General features: G+C 45.1%; 1 protein-coding gene across 5 annotated transcripts in view; it reads right to left on the reverse strand.

The window, feature by feature from the left end:
* The window catches only part of LOC121543135 (semaphorin-6D), a 136,913-nt gene that overhangs the window by 25,687 nt on the left and 92,501 nt on the right, over window positions 1-18,725 (reverse strand). For all 5 annotated transcript variants that reach the window (XM_045215881.1, XM_045215880.1, XM_045215877.1 and 2 more), the window contains exons 7-19: window positions 15,416-15,472; window positions 14,904-15,005; window positions 12,322-12,412; window positions 11,935-12,057; window positions 11,550-11,638; window positions 7,899-8,116; window positions 7,429-7,560; window positions 7,077-7,232; window positions 6,046-6,219; window positions 5,564-5,701; window positions 3,493-3,570; window positions 660-718; window positions 213-263 (exon numbers count right to left, since the gene is read on the reverse strand). In XM_045215881.1, coding sequence (XP_045071816.1) covers window positions 213-263; window positions 660-718; window positions 3,493-3,570; window positions 5,564-5,701; window positions 6,046-6,219; window positions 7,077-7,232; window positions 7,429-7,560; window positions 7,899-8,116; window positions 11,550-11,638; window positions 11,935-12,057; window positions 12,322-12,412; window positions 14,904-15,005; window positions 15,416-15,472 — 1,468 coding nt within the window. The remainder of the gene's footprint in view (window positions 1-212; window positions 264-659; window positions 719-3,492; window positions 3,571-5,563; window positions 5,702-6,045; window positions 6,220-7,076; window positions 7,233-7,428; window positions 7,561-7,898; window positions 8,117-11,549; window positions 11,639-11,934; window positions 12,058-12,321; window positions 12,413-14,903; window positions 15,006-15,415; window positions 15,473-18,725) is intronic.

Here is an 18,725-nt window from a genome sequence, read left to right on the forward strand (position 1 = left end):
CTCCAATGTTAAAGCTAGCTGTTTGTGTGAGAGAGGTGGTGTTACTGTTCTCCGCAACAAACACTCCCGAACTGCTCATGTTGCAAAACAAGCTAAAAAATGGGGAATAGAGATGTTGCTTACCAGGCTTTGCTAGCGTTAGCCTGTTCGCTAACAACCTCAGACAGTTCGGACAAGCTTTAGAAATAGAGGATAAAGAAATGTCAACTGACCATATGCTGAATCAGCAAGAGTGTTTTGCTTGCGTGTGGTCGCCAGGACGTCTAGAGAAGAAAAGGGAAAGCAACAGACATATTGACAGAACAGTAAGTCTGAGTAGTGGTTAAATACTTAAACTGTGCTTAGTTAAAAGTATAATTGACTGCTTGTTTAACATGTGCCCATGTGCAAGGGAAAATTGGGAGCAAAATTCCCATTGGGGTACTCTCTTCAGCTAGGAAATTACAGGCTACTTCAACTTGTATTGAGTTGCTGACACAGTTTATGAAATGAATTAATTTCAATGTACTATCATTCCCCAAGTATGGCAATCACTTTTTCTGTATCATTTGGGACAATTAAAAGCACTTGATAAGCTTTGCTTGTTATGAAAGAGCTTTTATGATGGCTCTGTGCATCTAGTGGAGAGCCATTAAGGACAGATGATTGTTCCACCTTACCGTGGCAGCTATCTGGGTAGTGAGGGTAGCCGTTCTCCACATCCTGCTCAAATCCGCCCCTGAGGAAAAGCAAAACAGAAGAGGACAAAACGGCCTGTCAGCGTGTATGCGTCATTCCTCTTTCACCATATAAACACAACCTCCGCTTTCATTAATTGGGTACATTGTCAAGCTTTCCAAAATGGTTCTGTTGATGACAAAGACTTAAATAAATGGTGCTGCAAAAGAAAACCATTTAATTGGTTTTGTCTCTGCAAGGTCAGGCTGACTGTTTTGTTAATGCACCGGAGTGGATGTTTCGAGGTGCTATCACCTAGCTAGCATAATGTTTCACCACCAGTTGCATCCATGCTGATACTCCATTCTCTGGTTCTCCACTTTTTCTGTTATACAGCAAAAGAAACACTGCATTCTTGTAAGACATTTAGTACCTCTAGTATTAAACATATTTATTTACATTTGGTTGTGCTCCAGTGCATTGGACACGTCATCTTTCTTCTATGAATCAAAGGCTTGTACACATTCAGAAATCATACATTCCCCCTGGTGAGCAATGTGATTGCGTTGATGCACAGTGGAGCGAGTGGCCCCTTAGTCAAGCAGAACATAACATCAATGACACTGAATCTTCTACGATGCAGTATCGACTGTGCAGGCAATCAAAGAAAAGAACAGATATAAATACTCATGAACATTCACACACACATATGCAAACACACATGCGCACGCACGCACGCACACACACACACACACACACACACACACACACACACACACACACAGACGTATAGCAGTCACGCACTGGCAATCAAACACACACATCTACACACAGACTTTCCAGGCGCAGCCAAAAACAAATTACATCTAAATGAAAAGCAGGCCTAGATGAGTGAATACAGACCCAGTGAGCAAATCAAGAGTGAAAAAATAAAACAGGGAATTCAGAGGGGAGAAATAATAAACTCAAAGAAATCATATCTTCACTTATCTTTCTATGCTCGTCAGTGGGCCCACTGACAGCCAATAGCATTAGTTATATTACCACAGCAGAGTGGGTTTGTTTGTGAGTGAATAGGTCGGCCTGGGGGATTTTGTGTGATTGTGTGTCCGTGTGTGTGGACCACAACTAGTAACCAGTATTACCATATGCCTCCATTTCCTTTCTGTCTGTTATATAAACGTATGTATTTCTTCTTAGAGTGTGAGAGAGAAAGAGCCAAGGAGAGCGTCTTAGACTGGCCTCTTTGGCACGCCATGTCCCCAAGCGCTGACAGTGATGGGAGAGAGACAGGAAACCATGGAAACACTTCACCTCTGGCTCAACCCCCCCAAAGCAGCCGGCAGAATTTATGCCACCCCTGCAGCGAGAGAGTAAGGGAGGAGAGAGTAGAGGTGGATGTGTCCCCTGTTGCTCTCTGGTCCAGCCCCATCACAGCCTTTATGAGCTGTTGCATCTGTTCTGGAGGCATGGCCATGCTCGGGTTCTGCCTATTTCACACCATATCACCTCTCTCTCTCTCTCTGACGTGGACAGAGCAGGCACAGTGTAATAGCTCTACTGACTGCATGTATAATATTTGCCAATCTCTTCGGTTCCACTCCATTGGCTTGCTGCATGGCACTGTCCCACTGGTTAAAAACGTGATAAATCAAGCCTCAGTCCAATTCTGATTACTTGCCCAGCACGTATGCACCGCCACACGCACACACACACTTTTGGAATATTCCATTAACCTATGGCAAATATAACCCATGGGTGGCCAACCACAGGATATGCAATAAGTCAACCCCCCGCAGAATAATCAATTTGAAGCAGTCCATATGACTATCAGGACAGTGGCAGCTGCCTTTACTGTGATGTCTGTTCACCCATCCACACTAAGTTTACAGCCCATGTTTGCAGAAGGAAATACCTACAGCAGGTGATTTAAGGCCACACTGAAAATCAGTGGAACAGCGACAGCCCAGTCCCTGAGTGTCAGGAGGCAACATAGGAGGTGAAATAGTACCTTCTACTGCTTCTCCTCTTCTACCTCTCTCTTTCCCTCCCTCACTCCCTCCGTTCGGCAGACAGTGAGGTACATACGACATGATTGAAATCCACCCAGCTGAACATTACTTTCGATTCCATGCAACAGTGCAGAAAGAGAAAGACAGTGGGTCAGGGGGGAGGAGTCTCAGACAGTGGAATTGATTGGCCTTTTGCTTGCACACACACACCCTGCTTGGCGCTGATGCTGAGCCAGTCGATAGCTCTAAGTGTCAAATGGCTTCCTTCCAGTTCATCAGAATGGATCAGTCAATTACACGAGGTCATTTTGATCGATGCCTCTCAGTTCTACCCCAGAATGACCCACGACCCCTCCAAGCGGGTATCTGGGGTTTAATTTCCAAGTGATTGCATACGTGATGTATGTCCGCCACTTAGAAATAAACAAGATGGATGCTCATCCTATATGTGAAATGGAGCCGACAGACCAATGTTTTTATTCTTCACGTTGACAATCTGGGCAAGTCAAACTCCAGATTAGGTATCGATTATTGAAAGCATACAAGGAAGTGGTTTGCAGAGTACTATGAAGCTACTGCTACTTCATTCATTTAGTGTATGTTTCATGCAAGGTCATGTCTATAGAAATTTGATGTTGATAAATTGTCAGTACAATTGTATTTTTCTGATTGAAGACTCAACAGTAATATTTGACACATAGTACTCAACAAAACAAGGACCAAGGAGTAGGGGCTAGGGATGGTTTGGTCCTTGGCCTCTAAACCTGCTCTCTTATGATTGGCTGCGTGGTGGGGTGGTCCGTATGCGACATCTGTGACTCACCTGAATCCGGGCACCACCGTGGCACAGCTCCCCGTCCTCTGCCACACGCAGTAAGGGTCCCTCGAGGACAGACAGCTCCTGCGAGACAGACAGTCAGAGTTCGGTGTGTGAACACTATCAAAAAGTAGTAGAGACCAAATACATATTTTTAATGACGACTCTTTCGTGAGGCATGACCTAAAGTGATATGTGATATCTATTCACCTATCAACACCCCCATATTCTGGAGTGTCTCATTAACATCGCAGGCCACAGTCACACCAGACTGTCATTTTACCTAACAGAAAAAACCTCAACTGCCAGGTGAGCCTAGCTTGTAACTCTCCTATCTAGGAGCTCAGAAAGAGGCAGAGATGAAAATGAGAGATGGTCAATGTAGTGTGACTGGCTGTCGGTCTGTTAGGCTACAGACAGCAGTGTTTGTTGAGAGCCCCCAGGGTGTCTGGTAGCCAGAGGCAGTCTTGGACAGAGACTCAGTGACACAGCCCAACTAACAGGCCAGTGCGTAGAAGAGATGTAGGGAGCCAGAGAGGAGGACAGAGAGTTAGGTCAGTCATGCTTACAATACGTTAGGTCAGTCATGCTCAGCATGGTTTACAATACAGAGGGCCGTGTAGAGTGGGAGGGCGGAGGGGTCTCCACCAGACCAGCATTGACAACATGTCAGAGTTAAAGGTAATGACCCCCATCTGCAGGGGAGACTTGAAGCATCCCCGCTGGCTCCTTTTCTCTGTGCCTGTCAGGACACGATGAAGACACAGGTGTTCCTCTCACCATGGGACCACCAGAGCTGTGTATATATATATGGGTATGGAACCATTCATTAGAAACTGTCTGCATGGAAGAAAGGTCCACCATGTCTAATATCTCCTCTTTCTGTGGTGTAAATTCATGATGTCTCCTCCCCACCTGTGGCTTGTCAGTTTTGCTGACTTACTGTTCTTTACTGAGAATATCACCCCTGGTATGGGGGTTCTCATTAACCCAGCACTGAGGCAAAACAGATGCAAATGTGACAACTTTTTGAAACCTTTGTGCTTTAATAACTAAAAAGAGGGGGAAATAAAAATGTTATGAACATTTTGTGTGGGTCAGAGGGTTGAGAATTTCACACAACTTTTGATATCTCTCTTCGCCATCTTTTTCACAAAATATATTATCTCTATATATTTCATTCAATGTGTTTCTGCTGTCTGAACCATATCAATTTCTGAAACCTAATAGAAACAGCAGCGGCAGCGAGAGATAGCGATAGAAAACGGGTTTTGCTTTGTGCAAGATAGAGGCTACAGTAAGGGGGGAGATAGAGACCAAACCAACCAAACCTCATTTGGAGGCAGACAGATGGGGAGAGTGTGGAGAGGAGGATATGGGCCTGACACCTGACTCCTGCAAAGCATCATGGAGCTTAAGGGGCCCCTAATCCCTGGTTGAGGTGCGCTGGGCTGTTTCAGAGGGATCCAGCGATGGAGGGGCTAAAGTGAGACAGGCCCTATCCACTTTCTCCTCGCCGCGTTGAAACCCTGGCCGTGGGTTGGCCTACCGCCAATCAGCTGGTTCCAATTTGTGCATAAATGCTGTTGAGCACTTCTCTAAGGCTCGCAATGAGGGTTTAGCATGCTATGGGGGATACACGTCCCTGTTCAAATTTAATACAACATGTTTTTCTTCGTGTTGGGGTGGGGGAGGGGACTTTCCTCCACAATCCCAAAATAGGACACAATTGTAGAGTACACTAGCTCGGACAAAAACATATCAACTCCAGCAGTAGCTCTGACTACAAGGAAGCTCTTTTCACTGCCCTCATAACAACAACGTCAGCTTCTAAATTCTTGGTGATTCATATTTTGAAAATAGTCTGTTGCATACAGTATATTTACAATTTGACATAAACGATAGCAACAACATGATTGATTGTAAGTCACATTGTAACTACACATCACCATAGTAGCACTGGGGGAAGGAAGCCTATATAGCAGCAAACACAGAATTCCACTGCAATATTAACACACACTTGGCAACTGTTAACAGTGCAGTAATAGCTTTATATAATAGACGGGGTGTCACTTACTTCTTGCAGGAGCCATAGTCGCTGCAGCGGCTCAGAGGTACTCGGATCACACAGCTGGAGAAGGCCACAAACAGGGCGTGATGTTCCCTGTCCAGCTCCAATCCCAGAACCCGTCTGTCCTCTCCGCGGACGTTACATCTAGGAAAGGGGAAACAACAAGCACGACTCATTATTTCCAAAAATGATGCTGATGGGTGGTGACAACAACAGCATCCTGGGAGACTGTATGCAAATGAGTGGAGTTGAAAAGCTGTGCAGGACACATGCTAACAGCACCACAACACATATCTCTGTCTTACTACAGCGGACTCGGATTGGAAGCATCACATACAATAATCATCCTCTTACAGTGGTAAAAACATTAGGGACTTTTTTTTGTTGCTGAACCAATAGATGTGAATGTTATGAGAGGAGTGCGCTGTATTATAAAACAGATCGTTTGTATCATATAGCTGAAAGAGAATTGAGAAAGGGAGGCTGACTTGGTGGGGTTGTAGACATTGATGTCCTCCAGTAGCTGTGTGCTGAAGGAGGCGTTGGGCTGGGTGCTGGCCAGGATCTTCAGTACCCTGCCGTCCTCGCTCCCCAGGAACAGCACCGTGTGGTTCTTATAGGGCCCAGCTGACGTATCCACTGCTAGCTGGGTCAACTTGAACCTGGATGGACACAACAACAGGGTTGTGGTTCGGGTTAACATGATGATATCTCCGAAGAGACAAAGCATCTGCAATTAAAGATGTGAATTATTATCAGAGTGTGTGCATGCACTGCAATGTGACAACACTGTGTAAGATTATGCAGGACACCATTGTAGTAAAACCATTGTACAGCTGCTCTCAACTTTCCTTCAGTCCCACACAAGTTGGCGACATGTTGTTGTTTACTCAAAACATCACACTGACTGGCACTACACTAGCTAAATGACTCAACAACGTGATGTATTCATCGTTAGAGTTCCGTTCAGCTCGTCTCGGGAGAGTTCTGAAGCAGATGTGACGTTTGGAGGCAGATGTGAGACAGACCGCGTACCCTCCCTCCGCTGTGTGAAGACGCCAGGTTGTCTGTCAGACTGGCTCGACTTCACCATGTAAATCACAGCAGGGGTCCAAGCTAGGGGGCTGTCTGATGGCCCTCTGACACCTTCTCTACATTCAGCACCACTACATGGCTGGGCTTCTAAATGAGCCGCTGGCGCTATTGCCTGTGTTAGTCTGGTGGACCCCTTCCGGACTTAAATTGATGTGCTTTTCAGCTTTTCACAGACCCCTTTCCGGTTAGATCTATAATTTGGGGAGGCCCTATCCTGCTTGGGTCTATCTTTGATGTGGTGTTTTGGAAGACCCCATCCTGACTGCGTCTAACTTTTATATTTAATGGGCTTTTCATGTTGAGACAAGGGACCAACTGTTATCCATTTCCCCAAGGAGATCGATGAAATAGTTTTCCACCCATCAATTTCCCCTATTATCTATCCATCTTTTCATCCCTCCATCCACCCTGTTGCTGTAGCTACCTGCTGGTTGTGCGTGTGAAGTAGGGCCGGTGGTTGACGGAGGGAACTGCCTCGTCCATCAGGGGGTGGTTCTTGATGAAAGTCAGGGTGTCATCGGGGAAGGTCGTGGACGACTTGTAGGCAGCGGCAGAGCCGTCGCCGGCACAGCAGCCTGGTCTGTGAGACCGAGAGGAGGGGCAGACGTTAGTCAGTGGAGTTTCAAAAAGTCAGTGGGATAGATTTGCTAAGCATTCACGCTGAGGGAATATAATATTGTAGATGCAAACTTTTGTTGACAGTGTTGACACTGGAATAAAGTAAATATGTCTGGACTGAGGCTGTCAAAGGTCCCACTCATATGTGTCGGTCTTACCTGGGCTTGGGCACTTGCTCCTCAGGCACAGGCGTCCAGGCTGACTCACTGTTCCTCTGCTCCTTGAACTTCCCGTTGAAGGCCTTCTCAATGTCATCCATGTAGAATGCACACACTGCTGAGCCTGTGATACTGATTAGGAAAACAACAGAGACATCTGTCATGGGAAAGGCCATTATTAGCCCAGGTTATAATGGAATGTATAGCTATAAAAGCATTCAAGACTGCTGCCCAAGGTTGTAAAAGACATTAAACAACAATCTTATAAAATAGGCTTTTAAAAATATATAATATCAAGGGGTATGATTTGCAAATGTGAGCATTATCTTCTGTAAAAGCTTTTGGCTGTTTTTTTCTTTATATTTTCTATAAAAAGAGGTACAGTAAAATCTCATTATACTCATTGTATGAGTATGTACTGTATATCTGTATGGCCGTCTGTAACGTTGCCGCCTGGTACTGTGACTGACCTGTTGGCCTGTGTAGTGAAGACCCCCAGCACGGCTGGTCTGTGATTGATCTGCAGCACGTTGGTCAGCGACTGCAGAACGTCAAAGTAGAAGAAGGAATCGCCCGGCACCGAGCAGTTGAGCCGCGCTTTGAGGAACGACGTCCAGTAACGCTCCAGAACCCTGGGAGAACCTCCGTTGTCATTCTTACATACACGAGCCACTCTGGAGAACACAACCTGAGGGGGAGAGAGAGAATGGGGAAAGGTAAGAGGAAGATTTATAGGATTTTCAAACTAATTATTTGATGAAAAATTGAATTTGGCCTTACTGCTATTAGCCCATACAAACACATTGAATAACAGATTCACTACATGGAACAACAGATAGTCCCAAAGAAATTGCAAAATAAAGTTTGTTCTGAAGTGTCTGTCCTATATCTGAGAGGGATAAGAAAGATCAGGAAACCATATATATACAGTGGGGGAAAAAGGATTTAGTCAGCCACCAATTGTGCAAGTTCTCCCACTTAAAAAGATGAGAGAGGCCTGTCATTTTCATCATAGGTACACGTCAACTATGACAGAAAAAAATGAGATTTTTTTTCTCCAGAAAATCACATTGTAGGATTTCTAATGAATTTATTTGCAAATTATGGTGGAAAATAAGTATTTGGTCAATAACAAAAGTTTCTCAATACTTTGTTATATACCCTTTGTTGGCAATGACACAGGTCAAAGGTTTTCTGTAAGTCTTCACAAGGTTTTCACACACTGTTGCTGGTATTTTGGCCCATTCCTCCATGCAGAGCTCCTCTAGAGCAGTGATGTTTTGGGGCTGTCGCTGGGCAACACGGACTTTCAACTCCCCTCCAAAGATTTTCTATGGGGTTGAGATCTGGAGACTGGCTAGGCCACTCCAGGACCTTGAAATGCTTCTTACGAAGCCACTCCTTCGTTGCCCGGGCGGTGTGTTTGGGATCATTGTCATGCTGAAAGACCCAGCCACATTTCATCTTCAATGCCCTTGCTGATGGAAGGAGGTTTTCACTCAAAATCTCACGATACATGGCCCCATTCATTCTTTCCTTTACACGGATCAGTCGTCCTGGTCCCTTTGCAGAAAAACAGCCCCAAAGCATGATGTTTCCACCCCCATGCTTCACAGTAGGTATGGTGTTCTTTGGATGCAACTCAGCATTCTTTGTCCTCCAAACACGACAAGTTGAGTTTTTACCAAAAAGTTATATTTTGGTTTCATCTGACCATATGACATTCTCCCAATCTCCGCATCCAAATGCACTCTAGCAAACTTCAGACGGGCCTGGACATGTACTGGCTTAAGCAGGGGGGACACGTCTGGCAATGCATGATTTGAGTCCCTGGCGGCGTAGTGTGTTACTGATGGTAGGCTTTGTTACTTTGGTCCCAGCTCTCTGCAGGTCATTCACTAGGTCCCCCCGTGTGGTTCTGGGATTTTTGCTCACCGTTCTTGTGATAATTTTGACACCACGGGGTGAGATCTTGCGTGGAGCCCCAGATCGAGGGAGATTATCAGTGGTCTTGTATGTCTTCCATTTCCTAATAATTGCTCCCACAGTTGATTTCTTCAAACCAAGCTGCTTACCTATTGCAGATTCAGTCTTCCCAGCCTGGTGCAGGTCTACAATTTTGTTTCTGGTGTCCTTTGACAGCTGTTTGGTCTTGGCCATAGTGGAGTTTGGAGTGTGACTGTTTGAGGTTGTGGACAGGTGTCTTTTATACTGATAACAAGTTCAAACAGGTGCCATTAATACAGGTAACGAGTGGAGGACAGAGGAGCCTCTTAAAGAAGAAATTACAGGTCTGTGAGAGCCAGAAATCTTGCTTGTTTGTAGGTGACCAAATACTTATTTTCCACCATAATTTGCAAATAAATTCATAAAGAATCCTACAATGTGTTTTTCTGGATTTTTTTTCCTCAGTTTGTCTGTCATAGTTGACGTGTACCTATGATGAAAATTACAGGCCTCTCATCTTTTTAAGTGGGAGAACTTGCACAATTGGTGGCTGACTAAATACTTTTTTCCCCCACTGTATATATATTTATAACATGTATTTGACCCCTTCTTTTGGCACTAAACTATCTCCACATATACTTCCATTCATTTTTTAAACTGGTATCGGGGTACCTTCAGACGAGTCTTGTGAGGCTTGTGGGCATCCTAGAGCAAAACAACCAACGTACGTGTTTGTGAGAGACTCACCTTTCCACAGACTTGGCATATGTCACGGGTCACTACTTCACAGGAGAGCCATTTGAACGTAAACTTTTATTTTTATCAAAATGCGTTTTTTTTCAGAAATGCCTTCTGGAACATGTGAACTCTATGTGCTTTTATAACAAACTTGTATACCATCTGTAAATACGAATAAAATGGTTAAATTACGAGCCTAGTAGACAGCAACCTTCCCACTAGCCATGATTGGCTGAGATAATGAGTGGGCTGGACATGCCGAGAGAGGAGTTCGGATTGGTCTGCCATATAGCACGCTTCTGTCTATTTGAGCTGGTCAGTATGAGTAGGTAATCCTGTCTAACGCGGCTTTTATGCAGGGTAGTAACATCATGAGTTGGGATTATGGTTAATTGTTTACGTAGCTACATGTCTTAACAAAAGACTCCACTATGCAAGTAACCATTTCGGGTGTGTTCGTATGCCAGAGCGCAGAATAACTGATGAATTTACGAACACTCAACACCTGTTGAATATACCGGTGTCAGTAAACGTCGGCAAAAAAGCATAATTCAATTGTTGCCAGCAGCACAGTTACGGTCACCAACGCTCTGGATAACATGAAAACAGCCTAACTAGCTCTGCTAGGGCGAGTAAAATGGTCAGTGGGGTGTTCTCTCATTTGTGTCTGGAAGTAAGCTAGCCAATGTTAGCTAGTTAGCTTGGGTGCTTGACTGCCGTTGTGAGGTCAGAACGCTCCGATCAACCCTACTCATCGGCCAGAGCGTCCAGTGTGACCTCTGAATGCTCTGAGAGCAAAACGAGATGGATGGGTCTAAAGCTTAAGAGGGTGTGAACGATGCTGAATGGGTGTAGACAAAGTAGGTACCAAAACATTCAAAGGCCATTTTCTCAAAAGTGAGATTACAAGTTTATCAACTTTCAAAGCAGATTTACTTTCCCATTGTTCCTCAAATGCAGTGTATGATATACCATTTTGTAGCTCAGTGTCTCTGCTTTTATCCAATGTAAAAAACACAATTTCAAATTTTGCTACATAAGACCGAATCAAGACAAACACCGCACTAGCTCTGCCACCTTTCACTGCAGATGCGGAAGTGCGACATTAGCGGATACAGTGGATTGAGACGCACAAAATGCAAAAAAACATATCTCTAGCTTAAACTGACGGATTTGGATGGATATTTTTAAATTATGCTAATTAGATTTCAGCGGGGCCATGGAAATCGACTCTAGGGGATTAAGGGCCTTGCTCAAGGGCCCAACGGTAGGGGATTGCCTTGAGTATGTGAACCCAGCAGCCCTCCAGTTGCCAGATCAATTCTGCCCTATTTTCCAGCCCTCGGCTAACGAACCGGCCACCTTTCGGCTACAGGTCCTTAGCCGCTGAGCTACCTACCGCCCCATTCTGTGATATTGAATTACAACTCTCTTACCTTGCCAAGTGTGGTGTACTCCACAGCAATCTCACTGAAGAAGAAGTACACGTAGTTCCCGTACTCAATGGCATGGAGGAAATGAGGCTCTGAGGAGACAAAGGGTGAAATATGAAACAGTAACACTGACTGTACTATTTGGTATTCACAACAATAATGCATTAGGCAGTCAGTGTTTTGGTAGGAAACATCACTCAAGTAGGTACCACACACCGATTTAGAATGAGATACCTCTCTAATATGTAACGTACTGCATACAAATAGATAATGATATTTGGCAATGCAAAAGTGAGAAGATTTCAGAAGGAAGATTCTGAGGAAGATTCAAAAGGTACATTCACAAGTTGGTTCAAATTAAGACCTGAGGCAAAGGCCAGGGGCTCACCTCGTAGCCATTTGGAGTCGTACTTCACGGTACGAAGCACCGGGCTGCTCTCTCCCAGACTACGGTAAATCACTGCATCACTCGCCAGGAAGTCTGTCATGGTGGCCGAGTAGAAATCGCCACCTGAGAGGAACAAAATAACTAATTTAAGAAAGGCGTGTTTTTTTCAAATGAACACAATTGGAATGAAGATTAGGAACCGATGCCTCCCAATGTGTATTTTTATCTCATGGCTACACTTGATGTAGGGGCTGTGCTGATCTCAATAACACTCTGTGAACTACGTCTAAATGTCACTGGCAAATTGGCAAGATTAAGGGCAGGTTTAGTGATCAAGTTGCTGCCCACAGCTGACATTTCGCTCTGTCTCTGTCCAAAGCAACTCACCAGCGAAGAGGCCGACGTTGGATTGGCGAGACTCAAAGGGACAGCGGGCCTGACCCACCACCTCCTCACCATCCTGTTCCAGTGTGGACATCTGGGAGAGAGAGGGAAGAAAGAAGAGAGGGAAGGGGGTCCTTAATAAAGCTATTTATAGGAGTGTAACTCAAATGCAATTCAAACTCCATGGAGCTTATATTGAAAAACCTCAACTAAAATAACTAGGTCAGTGTTTGCAGTTGTTAAGTTTACTATTTTCCCCTTACTGAAAAATCGATTTCAGTCCAAATTTGAGTATTGTTCCGTTTTATATCAGGTTAGCTTTACTGCTAACTGCCAAGTTAATTAATATTAATTAATTAATTAATATGCCATTTAGCAGACGCTTTTATCCAAAGCGACTTACAGTCATGCGTGCATACATTTTTGTGTATGGGTGGTCCCGGGGATTGAACCCACTACCTTGGCGTTACAAGCGCCGTGCTCTACCAGCTGAGCTACAGAGGACCACATATAAAGTCGACCCCTTAAAGCCATGGACAGAATGTGCCTCTAGTCAATCCTGTTGAATAAATAGGAACACTTGTCATAAAGATACCTTTTATTTTATACGTTTTACATTGCATTGTAACAACAGTGAGGTCAAACGGTCAGGAGTAACACTCCTGTCAGCCTGTGGTATGGCTGCTACACTGTGAGGATACAGTATCTCCCAACCACAGATCTTTAGCAGCTATTCCTGCCCCACCGTTATCAAGGTCGTAAAACCTCGGCTCAGACAATATGTGTGAATCCCGCCGGGGTGGGGGCAGAATGCGACCCAGAGGAGAGGTCATGCTCAGCACCTCCAGCACACAGCTGCCTTCACAAACACACCAGGCACACACCTCAAATCAACTAGCGTGCCCCGAATTGACTATGCAACGGTACCCCCTGTATAATAGCCTCCTACTGTATTATTCAGTATTTGTCCTACTGTATTATTATTTTTTCAACACTTTTTGTTGTTGTTTTATTCTTACAATAAATGCACTGTTGGTTAAGGAATAAGCACATAATGTTGCAGGCATGTGACCAATAAAATTTGATTTGATTTGATTTGATTTGATAGCCCGTCAACATGTGTGTTTATATTTAATGCTGTGTCACTGCTCATTGTTCCCTATGGGTACACTCTCTAAGTGAGAAATCCACCATTGTTACCGTTACATATTTCATCTGTCTGCTAAACCATGGTTCTGGGGCTTCAATACTACAGTACAGTGTGATTTAGACTAGAGGTTACAGGTTTTCACCTCCTGGTCTAGCTACCACCTGGTCACACAACCTCTGTCTTTGATCAGCTGGCTCATTGGGCAGAGTGTTTTGTGGTGATCAATTTACATGGAAAATGTGCAAACACCTTCCACCCGTCCACACCCACAATCCAATCCCCTTCACCCTAACACCCTCTCCTGACCCCACTGCCCTCCTCAGTATTTCCAAGGAATGATGCTGACAGATTGCATGATATGATTTACACTTCAGCACACTCTTCCCAGTTCTCCGGGCAGTCATCGCTCCCGGTTTTTCAGAGCCGGGAGGGAACGGGACAGGGAGAGGAATTTGTTCTGGATAAAGTGTAAATCAACGTCTTCCATTGGGAGTCTATGGCGGAAAAGGTAAAGCCTCTGCCGTGGTCTGTATGGATTTAGCCAGCTCCCCGTTGGACTTCTCAGACGGTAGACGTTACGTCCCCTTATCCAAAAAGCACACTGTGAATCATTGCCCAGAACCGTGATGTCATCTCTCCTCAGCTCAATCGGACTTCTTTTGTACTGGTAGACATCCTGGAGTGTGTGAGTCTATCTGCGCACCGTTGTCACGATTAACGTATCGCTACTTTCCTATTGTATGTTTCCACTTAGCCGACAGCTCTCTCTAGCACACTTTGGGTTGTTAATCACTTGAGCAGTCAGAAAGCCATGGAGAGTAGGTGGCGTGAGTTCCTTTATGGAACTAAAGTAGTGGCTCCCCTGGGATTCTGACTGTAGTGTTCTGGCATGTTTTGTTCTCACTCTCCCCTCCCCCACTCTCTTTCCCCCACTCTGTCCCTCGGAGGATGACATGATCTCAAATCATCTGCGGTTGCAGTTTATTCCTCAGATGTGTGAATAAAGACTTATTCTCATGCTGGATCTGTGTTCAGTCAACAGACCGCTGCCAATCTCGAGTCAACATGTTTCTCCATCAACATCCAGTATAGCAGCACTCCTTTGAAGTGGTTCTGCAATCTGGAGTCCTATAGCGGTCCATCTGTGCACATCAATGTCAACTTTATGATTTTATACTGTAAATAAAGAGAGGACACTTTTCCCCCCCAAAAAAAGTTAAGAGAAAGTCAGGACGCCCACACCAACACCTGTAGGCATATGCTCTGAAGGCACCACCCTTAACCGCTAAACCGCCCCAGGCTGCGGAAAATAACACTTTGACATTGGTCCAACACTTTTTTAAACTAAGCTTATTTACCCCATTTGTTTCAGAACAGTGCTGGGTATGGGGCTGGGGGCTTTAGATGAAAAGGTGACTGAGGTGTAGTGTCCTACCTTGTAGTTGCGGCAGGTCGGGTTAAAGGCGTTGGTACCGCAGGCAAATAGCGTCTCATCGTTGCGTGGGACCAGAACTTTGATGTAGTTGTAGCACTCATCCTGTCAAAGGGAAACAGCTGGGTTTCAGGGGACGGCAATGTGACTCCTGGCTGCTGGCGTTATCACCCCACCTGCAGTGTCATTGCACAGCTTATTATGCACTGAATTGCATTTTGCTAAGGGCGCACACACACACACACACACACACACACACACCCTCTCTCAGTCATACTTCTGGTTCTATTCTCATCATTACCATAATCCCTGTGCTGATCTCTATGGTTTCACTAGAGCTCTGGGAGGCTGACGCTGCCTGTGCCAGAGACTGGTTCTGGAACTACAGATAGCTGTGGTGCTGATTTTGATAAGCAATCTGTGCTATTGTTAGTGCTACCCTCCCACATCGCAGAACAGACATTGGGAGAGTGGGAGAGAAACAGAGAGAGAGAGAAAGGGAGAGAGATACTCACACTGTTCTTCCCCCTCACTGTGCATTTGTCCACGTCCTTTGTCTTCCAAGTCAATTTCTGCAACACACAGACAGACAACCAACTGTCAGAGCAAGAAAGCCATTCAAGTGCCCAGCCATTCAAGTGCTATTAGCAGACAGCTGTGATGAAAATCTCATCACGTTCAATAAAGCTTCTGACAAACAAACAAACATCTGAAACACCTGAGGAGCTGTGTCTAACTCTGTCAGCGTGCAACTAAAGACTGTTGTTCCTCTACAATCCATCTCCCATACAATTATTGCAATTCATCACAATCCACCTGTACTTCTTAACAATAATACATCTCTATGGTTAATTAGACCAACAAGAAGATCAAGGAATCAGAAAGGAATCTGCAATGCATTCCTATGGGAAGTGGATTGGCCTGATACTAGCTATCTATGGTCCTCCTGGTCATCCTCAATGTCCTTATCTCCTAGCATTGGCCCCCCAGTGGGCCTCCGCTAGTGTAGTGAATAGGAAGAGATCCATCAATTTGTTAACAAGGTTGCCTGGTTGAAGGTTTAATGCACTGCCCACCAGTGCAGATCCACTGTTCCACTACCGACTGACTGGGAGGGTGATTTACTGACTCCGCTGTCCACCCTGCAGGAGCACCAAACTCAACACCATGGGGCATGCTGGGAAATAAGATTTCTCCAGAGACTAAGGCGAAATCCCTCTTTTGGCTCAAGACTCAACCGTTACCCTTCTGAGCCTTAAAGTGGAGTGAAATCCAGGACTTTGATATACAGTATCTCTGAGTGGGGGATCATGATGGGCCTGGTGAGGAGACTGGGGATTAGAACTGAAACTGGGCCAGAGAAAAGGAATAGATCCATGATGAAGCAGACCCTAGGTTTTTGATTATGACTCAGGCGCACACTAATGATCTCACTGAGACAGATAAGAAGCATGGGAAAGTGAGAAAGCCAGGTTGGTATTATGGCTGATCAATGCACTATGTACTATGCAATGCAGATATTCTTAGTTCTCCTAACTTCAAGTTTTTTTGAAAATACAGACTTTCTCTTCCGACAATTCTCTGCACTACACATCATTCTTCTCATGTATTTCCACTGCAATCAAATCCAAGTCAATAACGTTAGATTACATTGATGTTGAGTGGGTCCCATATGGGAATGACTCATGCTGTAAATTAATCTAAATACGATAGGGACAAGCAAACACAAACACAGGCCTTAAAGTGCTTTTTATTTAAGTGCAATCGAGTTTGACAAATGGGATTCAGATGAGAGAGAGAGAGCACAGCACTTCAAAACCAGGAGTGCACAACATAACTTCTATTGGATATCTGTTTGAAGTGAAATGGCTTCGTATCTGCATGAGTGAAGAGACCGGCTGAGTAAGAAGAAAACAACAACAGTAATGCTCTTAGGTCCAGCCAGCTGCAATGATACACTTAACCAATATGCCACGGCTAAGGGCTGTTCTTACGCACGACACAACGCGGAGTGCCTGGACACAGCCCTTACCCGTTGTATATTGGCCATATATCCCAAACCCCCGAGGTGCCTTATTGCTATTATAAACTGGTTACCAACGTAATTAGAGCAGTAAAAATTAATGTTTTGTCATACCCATGGTATACGGTCTGATATCAAATCAAATTGTATTTGTCACATGCGCCGAATACAACAGGTGTAGACCTTACAGTGAAATGCTTACTTACATGCCCGTAACCAACAATGCAGTTTTAAGAAATAATACCGCCCCCCCCCACAAAAAAAAAGCACACAAAAAAATACAATATAAAATAATACGAAATAAAGGTAAAAAATAATTAAGGAGCAGCAGTAAAAATAACAATAGCGAGGCTTTATACAGGGGTTACCGGTACCGAGTCAATGTGCGGGGGCACCGGTTAGTCAAGGTAATTGAGGTAATATATACATGTAGGTAGAGTTATTAAAGTTACTATGCATAGATAATAAACAGAGAGTAGCAGCAGTGTATGTGTGTGTGTGGGGGGGGACAATGCAAATAGTCTGTGTAGCCATTTGATTAGATGAGTCTTATGGCTTGGGGGTAGAAGCTGTTTAGAAGCCTCTTGGACCTATACTTGGCGCTCCGATACCGCTTTCCATGCGGTAGCAGAGAGAACAGTCTATGACTAGGGTGGCTGGAGTCTGACAATTTTTAGGGCCTTCCTCTGACACCGCCTGGTATAGAGGTCCTGGATGGCAGGAAGCTTGGTCCCAGTGATGTACTGGGCCGTATGCACTACCCTCTGTAGTGCCTTGCGGTCGGAGGCCGAGCAGTTGCCATACCAGGCAGTGATGCAACCAGTCAGGATGCTCTCGATGGTGCAGCAGTAGAACCTTTTGAGGATCTGAGGACCCATGCCAAATCTTTTCAGTCTCCTTAGGGGGAATAGGTTTTGTCGTGCCCTCTTCACGACTGTCTTGGTGTGCTTGGACCATGTTAGTTTGTTGGTGATGTGGACACCAAGGAACTTGACGCTCTCAACCAGCTCCACTACAGCCCTCGTCGATGAGAATGGGGGCGTGCTCGGTCCTCTTATTTTTCTTGTAGTCCACAATCATCTCCTTTGTGTTGATCACGTTGAGGGAGAGGTTGTTGTCCTGGCACCACATGGCCAGGTCTCTGACCTCCTCCCTATAGGCTGTCTCGTCGTTGTCGGTGATCAGGCCTACCACTGTTGTGTCATTGGCAAATGTAATGATGGTGTTGGAGTCGTGCCTGGCCATGCAGTCATGAGTGAACAGGGAGTACAGGTGGGGACTGAGCACGCACCCCTGAGGGGCCCCCGTGTTGAGGATCAGCGTGGCGGATGTGTTGTTACCTACCCTTACCACCTGGGGGCGGCCCGTCAGGAAGTCCATGATCCAGTTGCAGAGGGAGGTGATTAGTCCCAGGGTCCTTAGCTTAGTGATGAGCTTTGAGGGCACTATGGTGTTGAACACTGAGCTGTAGTCAATGAATAGCATTCTCACATAGGTGTTCCTTTTGTCCAGGTGTGAAAGGGCAGTGTGGAGCGCAATAGAGATTGCATCATCTGTGGATCTGTTTGGGAGTGGATCTAGAGTTTCTGGGATAATGGTGTTGATGTGAGCCATGACCAGCCTTTCAAAGCACTTCATGGCTACAGATGTGAGTCCTACGGGTCGGTAGTCATTTAGGCAGGTTACCTTAGTGTTCTTGGGCACAAGGACTATGGTGGTCTGCTTGAAACATGTTGGTATTACAGACTCAGACAGGGAGAGGTTGAAAATGTCAGTGAAGACACTTGCCAGTTGGTCAGTGC

This window comes from Coregonus clupeaformis, unplaced genomic scaffold (assembly GCF_020615455.1).
Source record: "Coregonus clupeaformis isolate EN_2021a unplaced genomic scaffold, ASM2061545v1 scaf0543, whole genome shotgun sequence".
Classification (NCBI taxonomy): Eukaryota; Metazoa; Chordata; class Actinopteri; order Salmoniformes; family Salmonidae; genus Coregonus; species Coregonus clupeaformis.